Source organism: Urocitellus parryii, chromosome 3 (genome assembly GCF_045843805.1).
Source record: "Urocitellus parryii isolate mUroPar1 chromosome 3, mUroPar1.hap1, whole genome shotgun sequence".
NCBI classification, from domain to species: domain Eukaryota; kingdom Metazoa; phylum Chordata; class Mammalia; order Rodentia; family Sciuridae; genus Urocitellus; species Urocitellus parryii.
The window spans coordinates 145,460,367-145,474,598 of record NC_135533.1 but is presented as its reverse complement, the minus strand read 5'-3'; the positions used below and the strand labels follow the sequence as shown (position 1 = coordinate 145,474,598).

The window sequence follows — 14,232 nt, the reverse complement described above, 5'->3', positions numbered from 1 at the left end:
CTGAACTAGTGTACTTAGTATGGCTACAATTTATTGGGGGTAAATTACAATTATTAAAGCAGATTTTAAAAAGATAACTGACTTCTGAGTGGAAGGGTCCATTTTGGAAGTTAATGCAGTAATCCAAATAAGAGAATGGTTGAAAGGGGTGAGGGGAGTCAGGCCATGCTTTGTGGGTGGGAGGACTGGACAGCGGTGGGAAGTGAGACAGGGGAAGCATTGGAGTTCAGTCCAGGTATGCACCTGGTCAATATGTGAACCCTTCAGCAATATGACAGAGACTGAGGCTTCAGCAGCTTTGGAAGGAAATTTTGCCTCCAGTTGTCCAAGGAAGCGATTTATCATCTTTTTGTTGGGTGGTGGTGGGGTGACAGGGGTGAAACCTAAGACTTTGTACATGCTAGGCAAGTGCTTTTACTGAGCTAAATCCCTAGCCCTTGCATAATCTCTTGAGATCCCTTCTGACCCTGTAATTCTTGGTTTATAAGCCCTCCCGTGCCAGGCAAACATGTCATGTAGGAAAAATCCTTAGCATCTTGTCTTACGGATGTGAAAACTGGGGCTTAAATAGATTCTCCTCCAGGGGGAAGCAGGTTAAGCCAAATTTGGGCTTGGGTCCTCTTTCTTTCTTTCTTTCTTTCTTTCTTTCTTTCTTTCTTTCTTTCTTTCTTTCTTTCTTTCTTTCTTTCTTTCTTGTTATACATGGACATGATATCTTTATTTTGTTTGTTTTTATGTGGTGCTGAGGATTGAACCCAGTGCCTCACATGTGCGAGACAAGTGCTCTGCCACTGAGCCACATCCCCAGCCCTCTGGTCTTCTTACTATCATATTATTTAACTTTTCCTGAGAGCTCATCTATCCTGCCTTAGCTTCTTCCACTGCCCTGCCCTCCTGGGGAGTTTCTTCCATTAAACTATGAGCTTTCTAAGGACAGGATCTATGGTTTGCTTTGTTCCAAGTCATTTGGCAAATGTATATTAAGTACCTACTATGTGCCACATACATACTAGAAGTGGATATATGGTAAGCATGTTTTCTCCCCTCACCTGTTTGTAGTCTGTTGTGGAGAGAGACATTTATCAAACAGTCTCACCGCTAAATGTTAATTGCAGTGATCAGAAGGGCCCACATAACAGGTACATATAAGATGTTGGGGCTGGGGATGTGTCTCAAGCGGTAGCGCGCTCTCCTGGCATGTGTGCGACCCGGGTTTGATCCTCAGCACCACATACAAAGATGTTGTATCCACCGAGAACTAAAAAATAAATATTAAAATTCTCTCTCTCTCTCTTAAAAAAAAAAAAAAAGATGTTGGAAAAGCATTACAAGAGCATGCAATAGCGTGATTGCCCAGTTGGGGAGCAGTGTTGGCTCTTGATTTTTAACAGAGGAGGATGTGGCAGCCATAGAGATGAGTTGTTTGAATATGCCTTCAAAAAGAGTTTGAATAGTTCAGTGGCAGAGTACTTACATAGTATGCACAAGGCCCTAGGTTCAATCCTGAGCACTGAACAGAAAAAACAAAACCTAAAACTCCTTATCCTCCAGCTTCAGGAGTGACGGTTTACAGGTCCGGTGCTTTCAAGGCAAGGCCCCACTCTTTCTGGGCATCTTCATGGTGGGAGTATTGGAACCTGGACACTTCTGACAAACGGATTCTCCTCATTTTTTGTTCTGCAGCTCTTGTTGGGCTGCCCAATCTTTGTCAGATAAAGCCTCTCCTTGCCCAATCCTATTTTTTTCTATTTTTCCCTTCCTCTTTCATAAGTGTCACCCCTAAAAAGTTAAGGTGCTTCCTGGGGTACCTGACCTGACAGAGAAGGACCTGGCAGCTGGGTTATTGAAGGACAAGGAGAGTTGGACACTGCTTAGAGGCTTTTTTTTGGTATTGGGGATTGAACTCAGAGGCACTACATCCTCAGCCCTTTTTATTTTTAAAAATTTTTGATAGGGTCCTCCTGCTAGGTTGCTGAAACTGTTCTCCAAATTGTGATCCTCCTGCCTCAGCCTCCTGAATTGCTGGGATTGCAGGTATGCATCACTGCACATGTCTGGTTGCAGAGCATTTTTTATGTAAAAATTGACAAATTGCCATCACCCATTCCGAAGTGCAGGAAAGGACTCGAAATAGAATAATACTAAAACTGATCTCATAATTCATTTAGATAGTAGCTCTATGATATCTGTCTATTCACACACTCAATAGATTCCAACTGTTATTATCACCTAGTTTCTGAGTGATGGGAGTAGAGTCCCTCAAGAAACTATGTTGGGCAGTGGGTGTGACTTTCTTGAAGTTTTCCCTTTACTGTCTAACGTGGGGTTCCTCCTAGCCCATGCAGAACTTTGACAAAGTCTCTGAAGACTAAGGGATACATAACCTCAAAAATAAATGGATCTGGGGGCTGAGGTTGTGGCTCAGCGGTAGAGCACTCGCCTAGCACGTGAAAAGCCCTGGGTTCAATCCTCAGCACCACATAAAAATAAAATAAAGGTATTGTGTCCAACTACAACTAAAAAAATAAATATTAAAAAAAAAAAATGGATCTGGGCCCCAAGGCTGGGATTGCCGGGGAGTCTCGGGTCGGTCAGAACGGCCACCAGGGGGCGCCGCTGTCACGCACAGCATCAGCCCCCGCTCTCGCTGGGTGTGCGCTTTAGGGCCGGCGGTGGGGGCGTGGCTAGCGTGCGCTCGGGGCGTGGCCAACATGCCCGCGGGCACGACTGGAGGCGGGGCACGCGGCGGGCGCGGACGCGCGCGGCGGCGGCGGCGCGTTCCGTTCCGGGCCAACGCTGGCGGCGGAAAAGTTGCCGGGCGGAGAGGAGCAGCCCCGGGACGGGCAGAGAGCGCGACGCGGAGCCGGCTCCCGGCCCTGGCAGCCCCGCCATGGACGACCTCGGTGAGTGAGCGGGAGGCCGCGGGAAGAAGCAGCGAAGGGCGCGCGGCCCGGGCCCGGCGGGCGCGAGCGATCGGCAGGGGCCGCGGAATCCCACCCCCCGGCGGCCCACACCGGGCTCCAGTCCCTGCTGGTCGGGGTTCCGAGAGGTCGGATCCCGAGCTGGGCCTGAGTCCTGGGCCAGGCCAATCCCACCGGGGTCCTCTCAGCAGTCGCCCTTCACCTGGGGACGGCCCATCTCCGGACCCCCAACCTCGGCGACCCGTCCCATGTCCCAGATCCGACCCAGGTACCAGCTCACCCCGCGGGGACCCACTCGGTCCTCCTCAGGCAGGGGACCCGCTCCCTGGGCCAGGCTGCCTTCTCAGGTGCGGGACCCTCACTACGCAGACTGCTCCCCACCCCCACCGCAGGTATCCTCTGCCCATCCCTAGGGGCAGCTGCCCAATGTCATGGGCTGGTCTCGCATTTCTGGGATCCCCTTTCACTCCTTCCAGGGCCGTCCCCAGCTTCAGGCATAGTCCCTCCGAGCCCACCAGTTTCATCGTACAAGTCGGATTCATCAACTAGAGATGAGCAATCCATGACCACACCCCCAATGCAATGACAAGTTTCCCAGTCTACTCTCCTAACCACTAAGCCCCCACCTCAGTCTGGTCACAAGGTTTCATGGATCCAGTAGTGTGGTCCATTTCCCTGTAGGGACCAGCTGTCCAATCACAGACCGCCCCACCTTAGAGGGCAAGATGGGGAGTCATGACCCCTCCCCAGGCCCAGGTGAAAAGCCAGAGGAATGAGGTGGGAAGTGAGTCGCAAGGTATACCATCTCGAACGTGTCCCGGCTGGCAGGGTCCCCCACTCCTAGCATCAGGTGCTGCTGGAGCTATGCAGGTAAGGAGGACAGGACGCCCAGAACAGAGTTTTACTGTTTTCATGTTATTGGAGATCTGAGGTTGCTCTTTTCAGCCCAGTCTTGATTAGGACAGGGGAAAGAAAGTATCTCCTGGAAGCCAACTGTAAACCCAAGGGAGTTGGTGCCAGGGTTCTAGGAAAGCCTTGAGCGGCATGAATCCCAGACAGGAAGATTCAATGTCTGTCTCTCCCTTCGGAGATGCAGAGGTGAGGCAAGGGGGAAGGTTTCTTCTCTGTAGGACCCTTGTCTTCCCTCTCTGGACTGTGGGTGGCTTGTGTGACCACTGATGCCTCTTCTGTCCCAAGCTCTGAGGAGCAGATTCATCAGACAGGACTGATGGGGCTTTCCCATGCAGCACAGGGCACTAAGTTAAGACTTGCTATTTGTATGCATTGGACTCGACTGTTTCCCTGTAGCTTCCTTGCGGGGTCAGGGATCCCCTGAGAGGTCCTGGAGCTGAGGGAGGTGTAGGGTCCTGCCTGTTTTGCAGAGTGCAGTGGTTGCCAAGCATAGTTCTGCTTTTGGGTCAGGCTTGGCACCCATTTTTCCAATGTACTCAAGGTTGGCATGGATTCCAGGCAGGTATTTTTGTTCACATAAAAATAACTAAGCTGAATGGAGGCTGGGGATGTGCTTTGAATCAGGATTTGAAAGTCTTATTGCTTTCCCAGTGGGAACTAGGGAGCAGAGTTACAGTTTCTAACATGCTGGTGGGGTTCTGTTGCTTCTGGACAGTCCCCTGGCTGTTTGAAGGACTGAGAAAGTCTTTGTAGAGTTCGCAAAGTCCGGAATTCCTGTCTTCTGACGGTCTTCCATTTAGGGCCAGGAAACTGAGTTAGTTTCTGAAAGAAAGAGAGTGTACTGGCATAGAGGATTGTAGGAATTGAAACTTGCTATTTATGGAGTACTTCTCTATACCTGGATTTGTCCCATCCTCACAATCTTTTTGGGAGATCTTTCTGAGGCCATTACCATCATGACTACCTGTCTTTACAAATAGAAAAAATTGGGACAAAGGCTGATTCTCCCACCTCAGGTTACACAGTCATGAAATGGCAAAAACAGGAGTGGAAGTCCCTTCCTTAGCTCCTTGATCTACAGCTCTTGTGTACCAAGAAACATTTCTTCTTGGGGCGGGGGCAAGCAGGCCCTTGAAGAGGGGTTGCAGTGGGCAACGGCTGCCACCTGTGATTTCTTCGATGCTCCCCCTTCCCCCTGTCCACCAGACTCTCCAGTTGCTTGGATCTGGGCTGTCAGACTTCCTTGGCCTGTGTTCCCAGGGGGCCAGCCACGCCTGGCTGACTGGAGCCTGGGGTGGGAGGAATGGGGTGTGCAGGAGGGGAGAGGAATTTGCCTCTGAGCCTAGGCCCCGTCAGCTGTCTGGATGGTTGCTCGGGACACTGCCTGTCAGCTGTTTTCTTTAGTTAGGGTAGACACAAAGGCCAGGCCTCTTGTTTTTATTTTGCTTCTGAGAGTGCTCTCAGCTGTGAATCTCTTGGTCCTTACACAGGTGAGAGTTTACATTGGTCTGTCCTGTGGCAGGGTTACCGGGAGCACAGCCCCCTTTGTGACTCTGTTTTCTGGTCTTAAAAAAAAAAATGGAGAACTCTTCCCCTCCCCATAGTGACTGGTGACAGAATCACCATGTGCTGTTTAATAAGTTACAAATTTATAGCTCTTTGGGCAGAAAAACATAAACACAGCATGTCCTGCCCTTCTCTGTGTGTTCTCTCCACTTCGGGTTGCTGGGTGGCTGCTTGGTGGCTTTTCTCATTACTGTTTAGATGCTGGTTTGGCTGGGAGTTCACTCTGTTCGGGTCTGGCCGAAGTTTCCTGGACAGAGTTCCCACAACACTGCTATGTGCTCTGATTATGTTTTCTGCCCCAACTCCTCTCTCCCACCTTGTTCTCATTCCTAATGTACGGAGAGAGGGGGGACAGTGTGTGACCCCGGCTGTGGCCTAACCATGATCATGTGTGCTCTATGGGAGAAAGGCAACATACTTAGAACATTTCAAGGTCTGTTACAACTGTGCAAGAGGGAGGTGCTTTATCTCTGCTTTCCAAATGCAGAAACCTGAGCTCAGGGAAGTTCAGTGGTGGAGCAGGGGTTTGAATCCAGGCTGATCCAGTTCCAGATCTGGTAATCTTAATCATAAGGCAGTAGGTGCCAGTGACCAGCCAGGGGATGAGCCACAAGGCCTGCTGACTACTCAATAGTTATCTTGAAAATTTCTGCCCTGTGGGCATCCCTAGGAAATGGCATGTATGGCAAAGGGTGGGTCCAGTTCAGGACTTGGTAGTTTTGCCTTCCCATTCACTGGGTGGGGGGGGGGGCAGACAGCCAGCTGTTGGCAGTGCCCCGTTGCTGCTGGAATCTGGACTTGTCTTCTCTCAGCTTCTCAGCAGTCTTGACCCTTTGGAAAACAGTGCCTCATTGTCCTTGGGGGCAGTGCTAGGGGGGCAGGGGAGTTGCCTAGGGCATTCCGGGCTTTGGAACCTCCCTGTTTCCATGGAAAATCTGTACTTTGGGCTTGCCCGTCTGTGGTGCCTCTGTGTGTTAGGCCAGGGTCAGGGCACCCAGCTGCTTGGCCTATGGCAGAGGCAGCATTTGCTTGTGGAATGATGGTACCCTCCTGGTAGGTGCTTCCTCAGCTGGATGCTAGTGAGAGACCAAGCTGGGATTCAAACCCTGGTGTGTTTGATTCTTAAGCAGGTGCCCTTTCAGATATGGAGTGGAGAGGTTAGTGCCCTAGGGGGCCTCAGCTCCATTAGTATGGGGTCAAGGTCTTCTGAGGGAATATCTCAGTATTCCTTTTCCTGTTCCCTAGTGATGGCCATGAATTAGACAGGTTAGGTGGATCCTTGACCAGAGGGCCTCATGGAGGGCCAGAGTTACAGCTGAGGCTCTGGATACCTCTCTCCCCCATTTATTCAAAGCACATAGTTTTTGGCCTTTGAATCTTCTCTCTGGTCTTTACCATGTTCCTAGGCCAGAGATGTTGAAAGACATCTTCCCAGCTTCATACTAGCCTTTCCCTGGGTTGTCCTAATCTTAGTGCTTTCATTAATAAAATAAATATCTATAGAATACTTTTCTTTTTTGAGATGGAGTCTTGCTATTTTGATGGTCTTGAACTCCTGGACTCCAGTAATTTTCTGGCCTCAGCTTCCTGAGTGTTGGGATTATAGGTGTATACCCTGTGCCTGACCCATCCTTTCCATTTCTTTCTTTTTTTTTGCTTTCCTTTCCTTCCTGGTCCTCGGGATTGAACCCAGGGGTGCTCTACTGCTGAGCTACATCTCCAACCCTTTTTATTTTGAGATAGTGTCTAAGTTGCCCAGGCTGGCTTTGAACTTGCCATCTTCCTGCTTCAGGCTTCTGAGCAGTTGGGATTATAGGTGTGTACTACTATGCCCAGCTTTATACTTTTCTTTTTTTACAGTGTTTACAGAAGAACTCTTTTCTATAAATTTGTTTAGAGGAAGAAAGGTTTGTTTCACTGTTTCAGAGGTCTCTGTCTGTGATTGGCACTTTCCATTGCTCTGGACTTGAGGTGAGGCAGAATATCATGGTACAAGGGCATGGCAGATGGAAGCTTCTCAGCTCATGACAACCAGGAAGCAGAGAGAGAGGGAGGGGGGAAAGGGGGAGGAAGAGGGAGAGGGGGTTAGAAAGAGAGAAAGTGTGCTTCCAAAAATTTTATTTAGTACTTATTATGTGTAGGCACTGTGCTGGGGACCTCACATGCACTGTCACATTGAATCATGTCAGTTGTATGGGGCAGGTTCTGTTAATTTTAGTATTAGTAGTGACAGTAATACTCATTTTACAGAGGAGGAAACTAAGGAGCTTGGAGGGAAGCCCACCTGCCCAAGTTCTAGTGAGAGGCAGGGCTAGGATTTGAATTCAGCTTGTCTGCAGAATCAAACTTATAACCAACTATTCTTTACAATTCTGTTCATGCTACCATATTTAATCTTTGTCCTATTGATTTGATTGCTTTCCATTTCTGGGACACCAAAAATCGTTTCTGTTTCTCATACTCCTCATTCTCTGTTCAGTCTCCCCACTTCTGTCTTCCTGTTATCTGTGGTATCCTCCCTCTCCTTTGTTCTTTCTTGGGGACACCATGCTCAGGATGGGACAGAGGGTGCTGGTGGTAGTCTCCTGATTAGGGTAGGACCCCATTCTGCCTTCACAGGCCACCTGTCCAGGCACCTCTCACCCTTGAGACACAGCTATGGGCTTAAAGCACAGCTACTGGGAGAGGCTGGGTCACTCTTCTTAGACCCCTCGCCCACCACTTCTGGTTGGGAATCAGAAGTCTTCTTGTCCCCCTGCCCTCTCCCACACAGATACTCTCTTTGCCTTTGTTCAGATGTACATACATTCACTACCGCTGGGAGCCATCATCCTGTTTCCAGCAGAGGAAGATGTTGAACATGTCAGGAAGGAGAATGGAGGATGTCTTGTAGGAGGGAAGGAGGGAGGAGAAGAATTAGGAAATTGAGTTTTCTCAGGAATGTTGAAAAAGCAACTTACTAAAATGGGAGGTCAGGTTTGTCTCCTCCTGAAGCCTCCAGTCACTGTCTCACATCTGGCCTCAGTGTGCATTCTTATCCTGGTAAATCTTCCAGCTAACTAACTGATTGCCCAACCAGTGGGGCTCAGAGCTGCCCTCTCCAGGGAGGCCTTGGACGCTGGGCCAATGGCAGGCAGAATGTGTGGTTGGCCAGGCCTAGCAGAGCCTCAGTGGCCAAGTCTTCCCTTAAAGATGGTCTTTTAATGCTTATTTCTTGTGTGATTGTGGTATTGTGGTTTTATGGGAGAATATTGTTAGGTACGTGCTAAAGTATTTAAGAGTGAAATGTCAAGTTGTCTGCAATGTAGTTTTAAGTAATGTAGTAAAAAAAAAATACATGTTCACATATGCAAACACATACATACAGGCATCCCTTGGTATCTGCAGGGGATCAGTTCCAGGACCCCCCTCATATACCAAAATCCTTGGATGCTCAAGTCTCTTATATAAAATGTCATAGTATTTACATATTACCTACACACATCCTCTATATACTTCCTTTCTCTTTTTTTGGAAGTGGGGATTGAACCCCAGTTCTTTTCATTGCTGAGGTTGGCCTAGAACTTGTGTTTCTCCTGCCTCAGTCTCCAGAGTTGCTTTGGATTAGAGATATGTGCCATGGTGCCTGTCCACTTTGAGTCATCTCTAGATATAAATGTAAATGCTATGTCATTAGTTGTTATACTGTATTGTTTAGGGAATAATGACAAGGGGAAAAATGTATGTGTTCAGTTCAGATGCAGTCGCCCCCACCCCTGAGTATTTTTAGTGCTATATTGGTTGAGTCTCCAGATGTGGAACCTGTGAATATGGAGGATGAGTTGTGTGTGTGTATAGAGAGATTTACACAAGATGGCAAAGTGTTAATAGTGGAATCGAAGCAGAAAGTACAAGGGTGTTCTTTGTAATAGTTTTCAACTTCTCTGTATGTTTAGACATTTTCCTGATAAAAAGTCATTGAAAAAAGTAATAAATCCTGCTTTTCCATGGTGGGCTCTGCGTTGCTGGGCCCAGAGGGCTGGCCTGTGTTCACTTGTGGTTGGCCGGAGTGACTCTTAGCTTCCTGTTACTGCACAGGTGGTCAACAGAACAGTGAACTGAAACAGGGGCCAGAGAGGCCTCAAGTGACAGTGACTACTGACTGTCAGCTGGAGAGGTGGGTGCACAGTGCTGTGACCTATGCAGAAGAAATGATAGGACCAGAGAGACAGTACATTTCCTTTGGTGTGGAGTTAGTTCAGTAGTTACTTTGAGTATAGTGACATTAATCAGACCAGGGTCAGGGCAAGAGAGATGCTGATTTTGGGTTGGAGTTGGAAGGTATTGTTTGGGCTGGTGGGATGCACCGGAAGCCTTTACAAATGCACAAACAGCCTTTGGGCAGCTGGAGCCCTGGGGGAGGAGAGAAGATGCCTTTTGCTTCACATCATGAATCTCTTATCTGTGTCAGAGGAGGAACACCACTAGCCTGTGGGCAGCTCCACTCTTGCTTGTAGCTCAGATCTGGCCCATCCAGTTCTCTAGCCTTCAGGCTAGCTCTCCTGGAATCTCCACTCCCTACATCCCTCTTTTCTAGTTTGAGTTGACTCAAAACTGGCCACTTGAGCCTCCCATCTGTTTTAGGGAAATAGTTGGAGTCTGGCACCAGTGGCCCCCAAGGCTCAAAGGCAGAACTGAGGGCCTGATGCTTACTAGAAACATTTTGGGCTGCCAGCAGGCCCTTGGGAGGGGAGTGCTTCATGGGAAGGTCTTCTGTGAGCCTCACATTTGTCAGCCTGGAAGGATGCAGACAGAGGCTGGACACCTGGGGGGAATCATGGGGTCTGGGAGCGTGTATCAGGGCCTTACTCAGCCTATGTGAAGAGCAGCATGATGTGTGTTTTATGGGGGGAGGGGAGGTACTGGGAGGAAGCTTTATGTAATTCTTGGCTGGGGCTCAGGTAATTGTTTTAATGAAATGGAATGCAGCTTATTCAGAACTCGCTTGGCAGAAACAGCCATGTTCTGTTCTGTTTTCTTGTTGGGGAGCGCAGGGTACACATTTCCAGCTGTTTTGAATTGTAGGTTGCTGGGTGAGCTGAGCAAGGTGGGCAGAAGCCTCCGGGGAGTCCTTCCTAGTGCAGCTCAAGTGTGTGTGTGTGTGTGTTTTGCTGGGGATGGAACCCAAGGCCTTGCACATGTAAGGCATGCGCTCTCGAACCAAGCTTCAATCCCCAGCCCCTGTGTGTCTTTTGAATGTGCCATGGAGACTTCGGCCTCTTCCAACAAAACCTAAACCATATTGGAAGTAGGCTGTAAAATGGGCCCAGTGCCTGCTGCCTTCTGGGACGCTGGGAGGCCGAGGGAGTGAGGAGCACGGAGGTGCTTCACACACACTAGTGGGGCCCTCAGGTTGACGGTCTCTTTGCTCACTCACTTTTTACCCCACCGCCACATTCCCTTCTCTCCCCCACGCATCTGCCATCAGCGAAGCTGTCTGTGGCCTATGTGACCTCCTGGTTTCTATCTGAAGGTCCTGCCTGGACCCCCTTGTTCTTCTGGTTTCTTTTTATCTTTCTTCCTTCCTCACTTCTTTACTTCACTACTTTTTCTATTTTCAACACAGCCTGGCCTATTCTTCCACACTTTCTGATACACATCTCACTCTTTAGTGGCCATATTTTCCCCTCCCTTTAACTTTCTCCACAGAACTTTTCTGCCTTCTTTTCCTACTTTCTTTTCTGATTTTTTTTCCTTTCCACATTTTTTTTTTAATTGATGCTTCCCTGATATCTTTGTGTGGGTGATTCTGATTTCTCTGGACTCCTGTTTTTCTCTAGGTATCTAAGTCCAATTATCTACTTGCATGACCTCTTTTATAACTTGTGTACTGCCAACTCCCAAATTTCTATTTCCACCCCTGACGTGGCTTCTATTGTCTAGATTCTTCCGTTCTGCTCGTCAGCATGGACCCAACTCATTTCCTTTCTACTCTCTTGGAGGCCTCATCTATTGTCTGATATCGCCATCATGGCCCCCTCTCTCCTCCTGGCCTGTATTAAATGGTGACATGTATGCGTCCCTTTAAGGTTGAGGGAACACTTTCATGTTACTTAATCATAACCCTTTATGGTAGGTGGCAGTTTTTACAAATGGGGAAGCTAAACTGAAGCTCAGAAGAGTTAGGGGAAGGGGACACACCCATCATTATCAACACAGATAATGATGCAAGAACTTGAACCTAGGTCATTGGCACTAGACCCAGTTTCTTTTTGTTTTTTTCATACTGGAAACCCTGTGACAGAGATAGGAAACTCAGGTTGGATTTGATCCGAAGACCTGTGTTTGGCCTTCATGGTATTTAAAATATTCCTAATCAGTTGCCAATATTTAGAGCAATAGGAGATCACATCTCAAAATATATGTCATTTCTTTTGAAAAATCTGGCTTGGCTACACTGGACGCACACCCCTATTATACCACTGGTTGACCCTCCTTAGCCCCAGCCCTCCTGTTTGTCTCTTTCTGGACCCAATGCCTACCTGGTCCTGCTTTGGGAGGGTTCTTCTCCCCCCCCCCCAAATTTAAAATAAACACAGCTACCAAATCTGGGGGTTTCTTGAACTGTATTCTCTTCACTCAGATTTGACTTCTGGCCATACCAAGCATAGAGCTTGAGTGCTGGATATTTGTCCAAGGGGCAGAAACTAGAATCCTTCCCCACTTCTGTCTCCTCATGTCATCTTTCCTTAAAAACTTGGTGAAACTACCTTTTTTTTTTTTTTTTGGTGCTGGGGATTGAACCCCGGGCCTTATGTTTCTAAGACAAACACTCTACCAACTGAGCTTTACCCCTAGCCCTGAAACCACCTTTTTATTAAAAAATATTTTTAGCTGTAGTTAGACATAATGACTTTATTTTATTTATTTATTTTTCGATGTGCTGAGAATTGAACCCAGCACATGCTAGGCAAGCGCTCTACCACTGAGCCTCAGCCCCACCCTTGAAACCACCTTTTTTCCGAAGGCTTTTCTTTCCTGAGTGAGACCAGCCAATGGGTTGATCCTCTCGTGTAGATATAGCTTGACAGACCTCTGTGAAGTGGGCTTCCTTTGTGTCCCCTCTGCCCTGTAAGCACCTTGAGGACAGGAATCTTAACCTCTTTTCAACTATTCCTAACCACCAAGTACTGCTCTGCTCTCTCTGTGGTTGCTTGATAAATATTTGATGGTGGTTGATGATTAAATGGGTATGAAGTGAGGACACCCATTGTAATTCCAAATTTCCAGCAAACCGCTTCCTCCTCTGGAGAATCTGAGGGGAAAATCCTCCTAATGCCCAGTGGGGAGGCAGCCTGATGCCACAGGCACAACCCAGGCTCTGCTATCAGCCATACCTTCGTCAGTATGGATGCTGCCACTTGCTCTCTGTGTGACCTCAGCAGGTCACTTTACACTCTGAACCTTGGTCCCCTCATCTATGAAACGGGTGCATTTCAAAGTGCTCCTTACATGGTAATGATTAGCATTTGTTTTTGGAATCATCTAGACACTCACTACTCTGTGGGTTCAGCTTTCAGTGTCACCCCCATTATTCAAACTTCCACTTCATATGTCTGCTGGCCCTGTTTTTTTGTAGCCTTGGGGGTGGTCCTTTAATGCATATATGTGTATGCTTGGCCATTCCACTGCTTAGGGCAGGAATTTGACTTTGGTTATTTTCTGAAACAATGTAAATAGGACACTTTGTGGCCCTGTGGGTTAGAGAATGTTTGGGGCTCTGATCTGAAGGTGAAATGGTCTAACCCGGGTGCTGGTGGTATTAGGTTAGGTTTGGGTTTTGTGACATTTCATTTCCCCTGAGCCTCTTTGGTGGCTTTGAGGAGGAAGTGGTAGGGGGAGGAGGTTGTTCAGCGGCTTGGTTGATACTGATTGCTCCTCTAATGCTAATACTTGAGAGCTATCACAGTGAGCTGCTTGGGAATCTTTTTTCATATCAGCCCTGGGCTTCTCCTAGCACTCTTAGGACATCCTGTGACGTCTGTAAAGCCTCTCAGGGTGAGCTGGCCACTGAGGCTCCTAGTGTTATAGAAAAATGGAGTTGGTTTTCTGTGAACTGTGGCAGGTGTCTAGTGAGCAAGCACAGCCATTAGATAGAAGCTGGCCTGGAGACTCTATGCCCTTTAGAGCAGGTGGGTCTCCCTGGGTTCTCTGAGAATTTGGCTTGGCTCCGAGAGTGCTGGCCAGCCTTTTCCTGTCTCCGTTTCCAGGAGCATTCCTCTTCCTTAGGTGGGAATGGGAGTGTCCAGTGGCCTGCACTTGGTTTCCTCACTTCGTGTCCCCTGTGGATTCCTGGCTCCACTGGCCAGCTGCGGTGATTTTTCATCTCTCATGCACTTTGGGACAGTGGGGTGGGTGTGAAGGAGCAGCCATGAAGCCTGGAACACTGTATTTGTTCCTCAGAGACCCACCCTGGCTGCCCTCCTGAGCCTGCTTGGTCTCACTCTGCCTGACTTGGAGAGTCCTCTGTCCCCAGGAGGAGATCTGTGGTTTCTCCACCCTCGGAATCAGCTGTGTCTTTGTGGGGAGGTAGCTGTTGGATAGCTGTAGCCTTCTCTTCTCTCTGCCTCACCACCTCAGACGGCCTCTTCCCCTGAACTTTTCAAGAATTCCCGCCCCTTCCCTCTCTTGGAAGTCAGCACGTGTAGTCATTTTGCTTGGTTTGCCGAGACAGTCAAGCCGGAAACAAGCCAGAAACAAGTCAGAGAAAAAGCGGAGCGTCACCTGGAGGTTGTTGTCATGGCTGCCTGTGGTCACTTGTGGTCATCTGTTTCCAAACATCCTGTTTGTGCCC

General features: G+C 48.5%; 1 protein-coding gene across 6 annotated transcripts in view; it reads left to right on the top strand.

Moving 5' to 3' along the window:
• The first annotated feature begins 2,745 nt into the window (after positions 1 to 2,745).
• Positions 2,746 to 14,232, top strand: part of Pxn (paxillin) — a 47,040-nt gene continuing 35,553 nt past the window's right edge. For all 6 annotated transcript variants that reach the window (XM_026403379.2, XM_026403378.2, XM_026403377.2 and 3 more), the window contains exon 1: positions 2,746 to 2,903. In XM_026403379.2, coding sequence (XP_026259164.1) covers positions 2,891 to 2,903 — 13 coding nt within the window. In that variant the 5' untranslated portion in view covers positions 2,746 to 2,890. The remainder of the gene's footprint in view (positions 2,904 to 14,232) is intronic.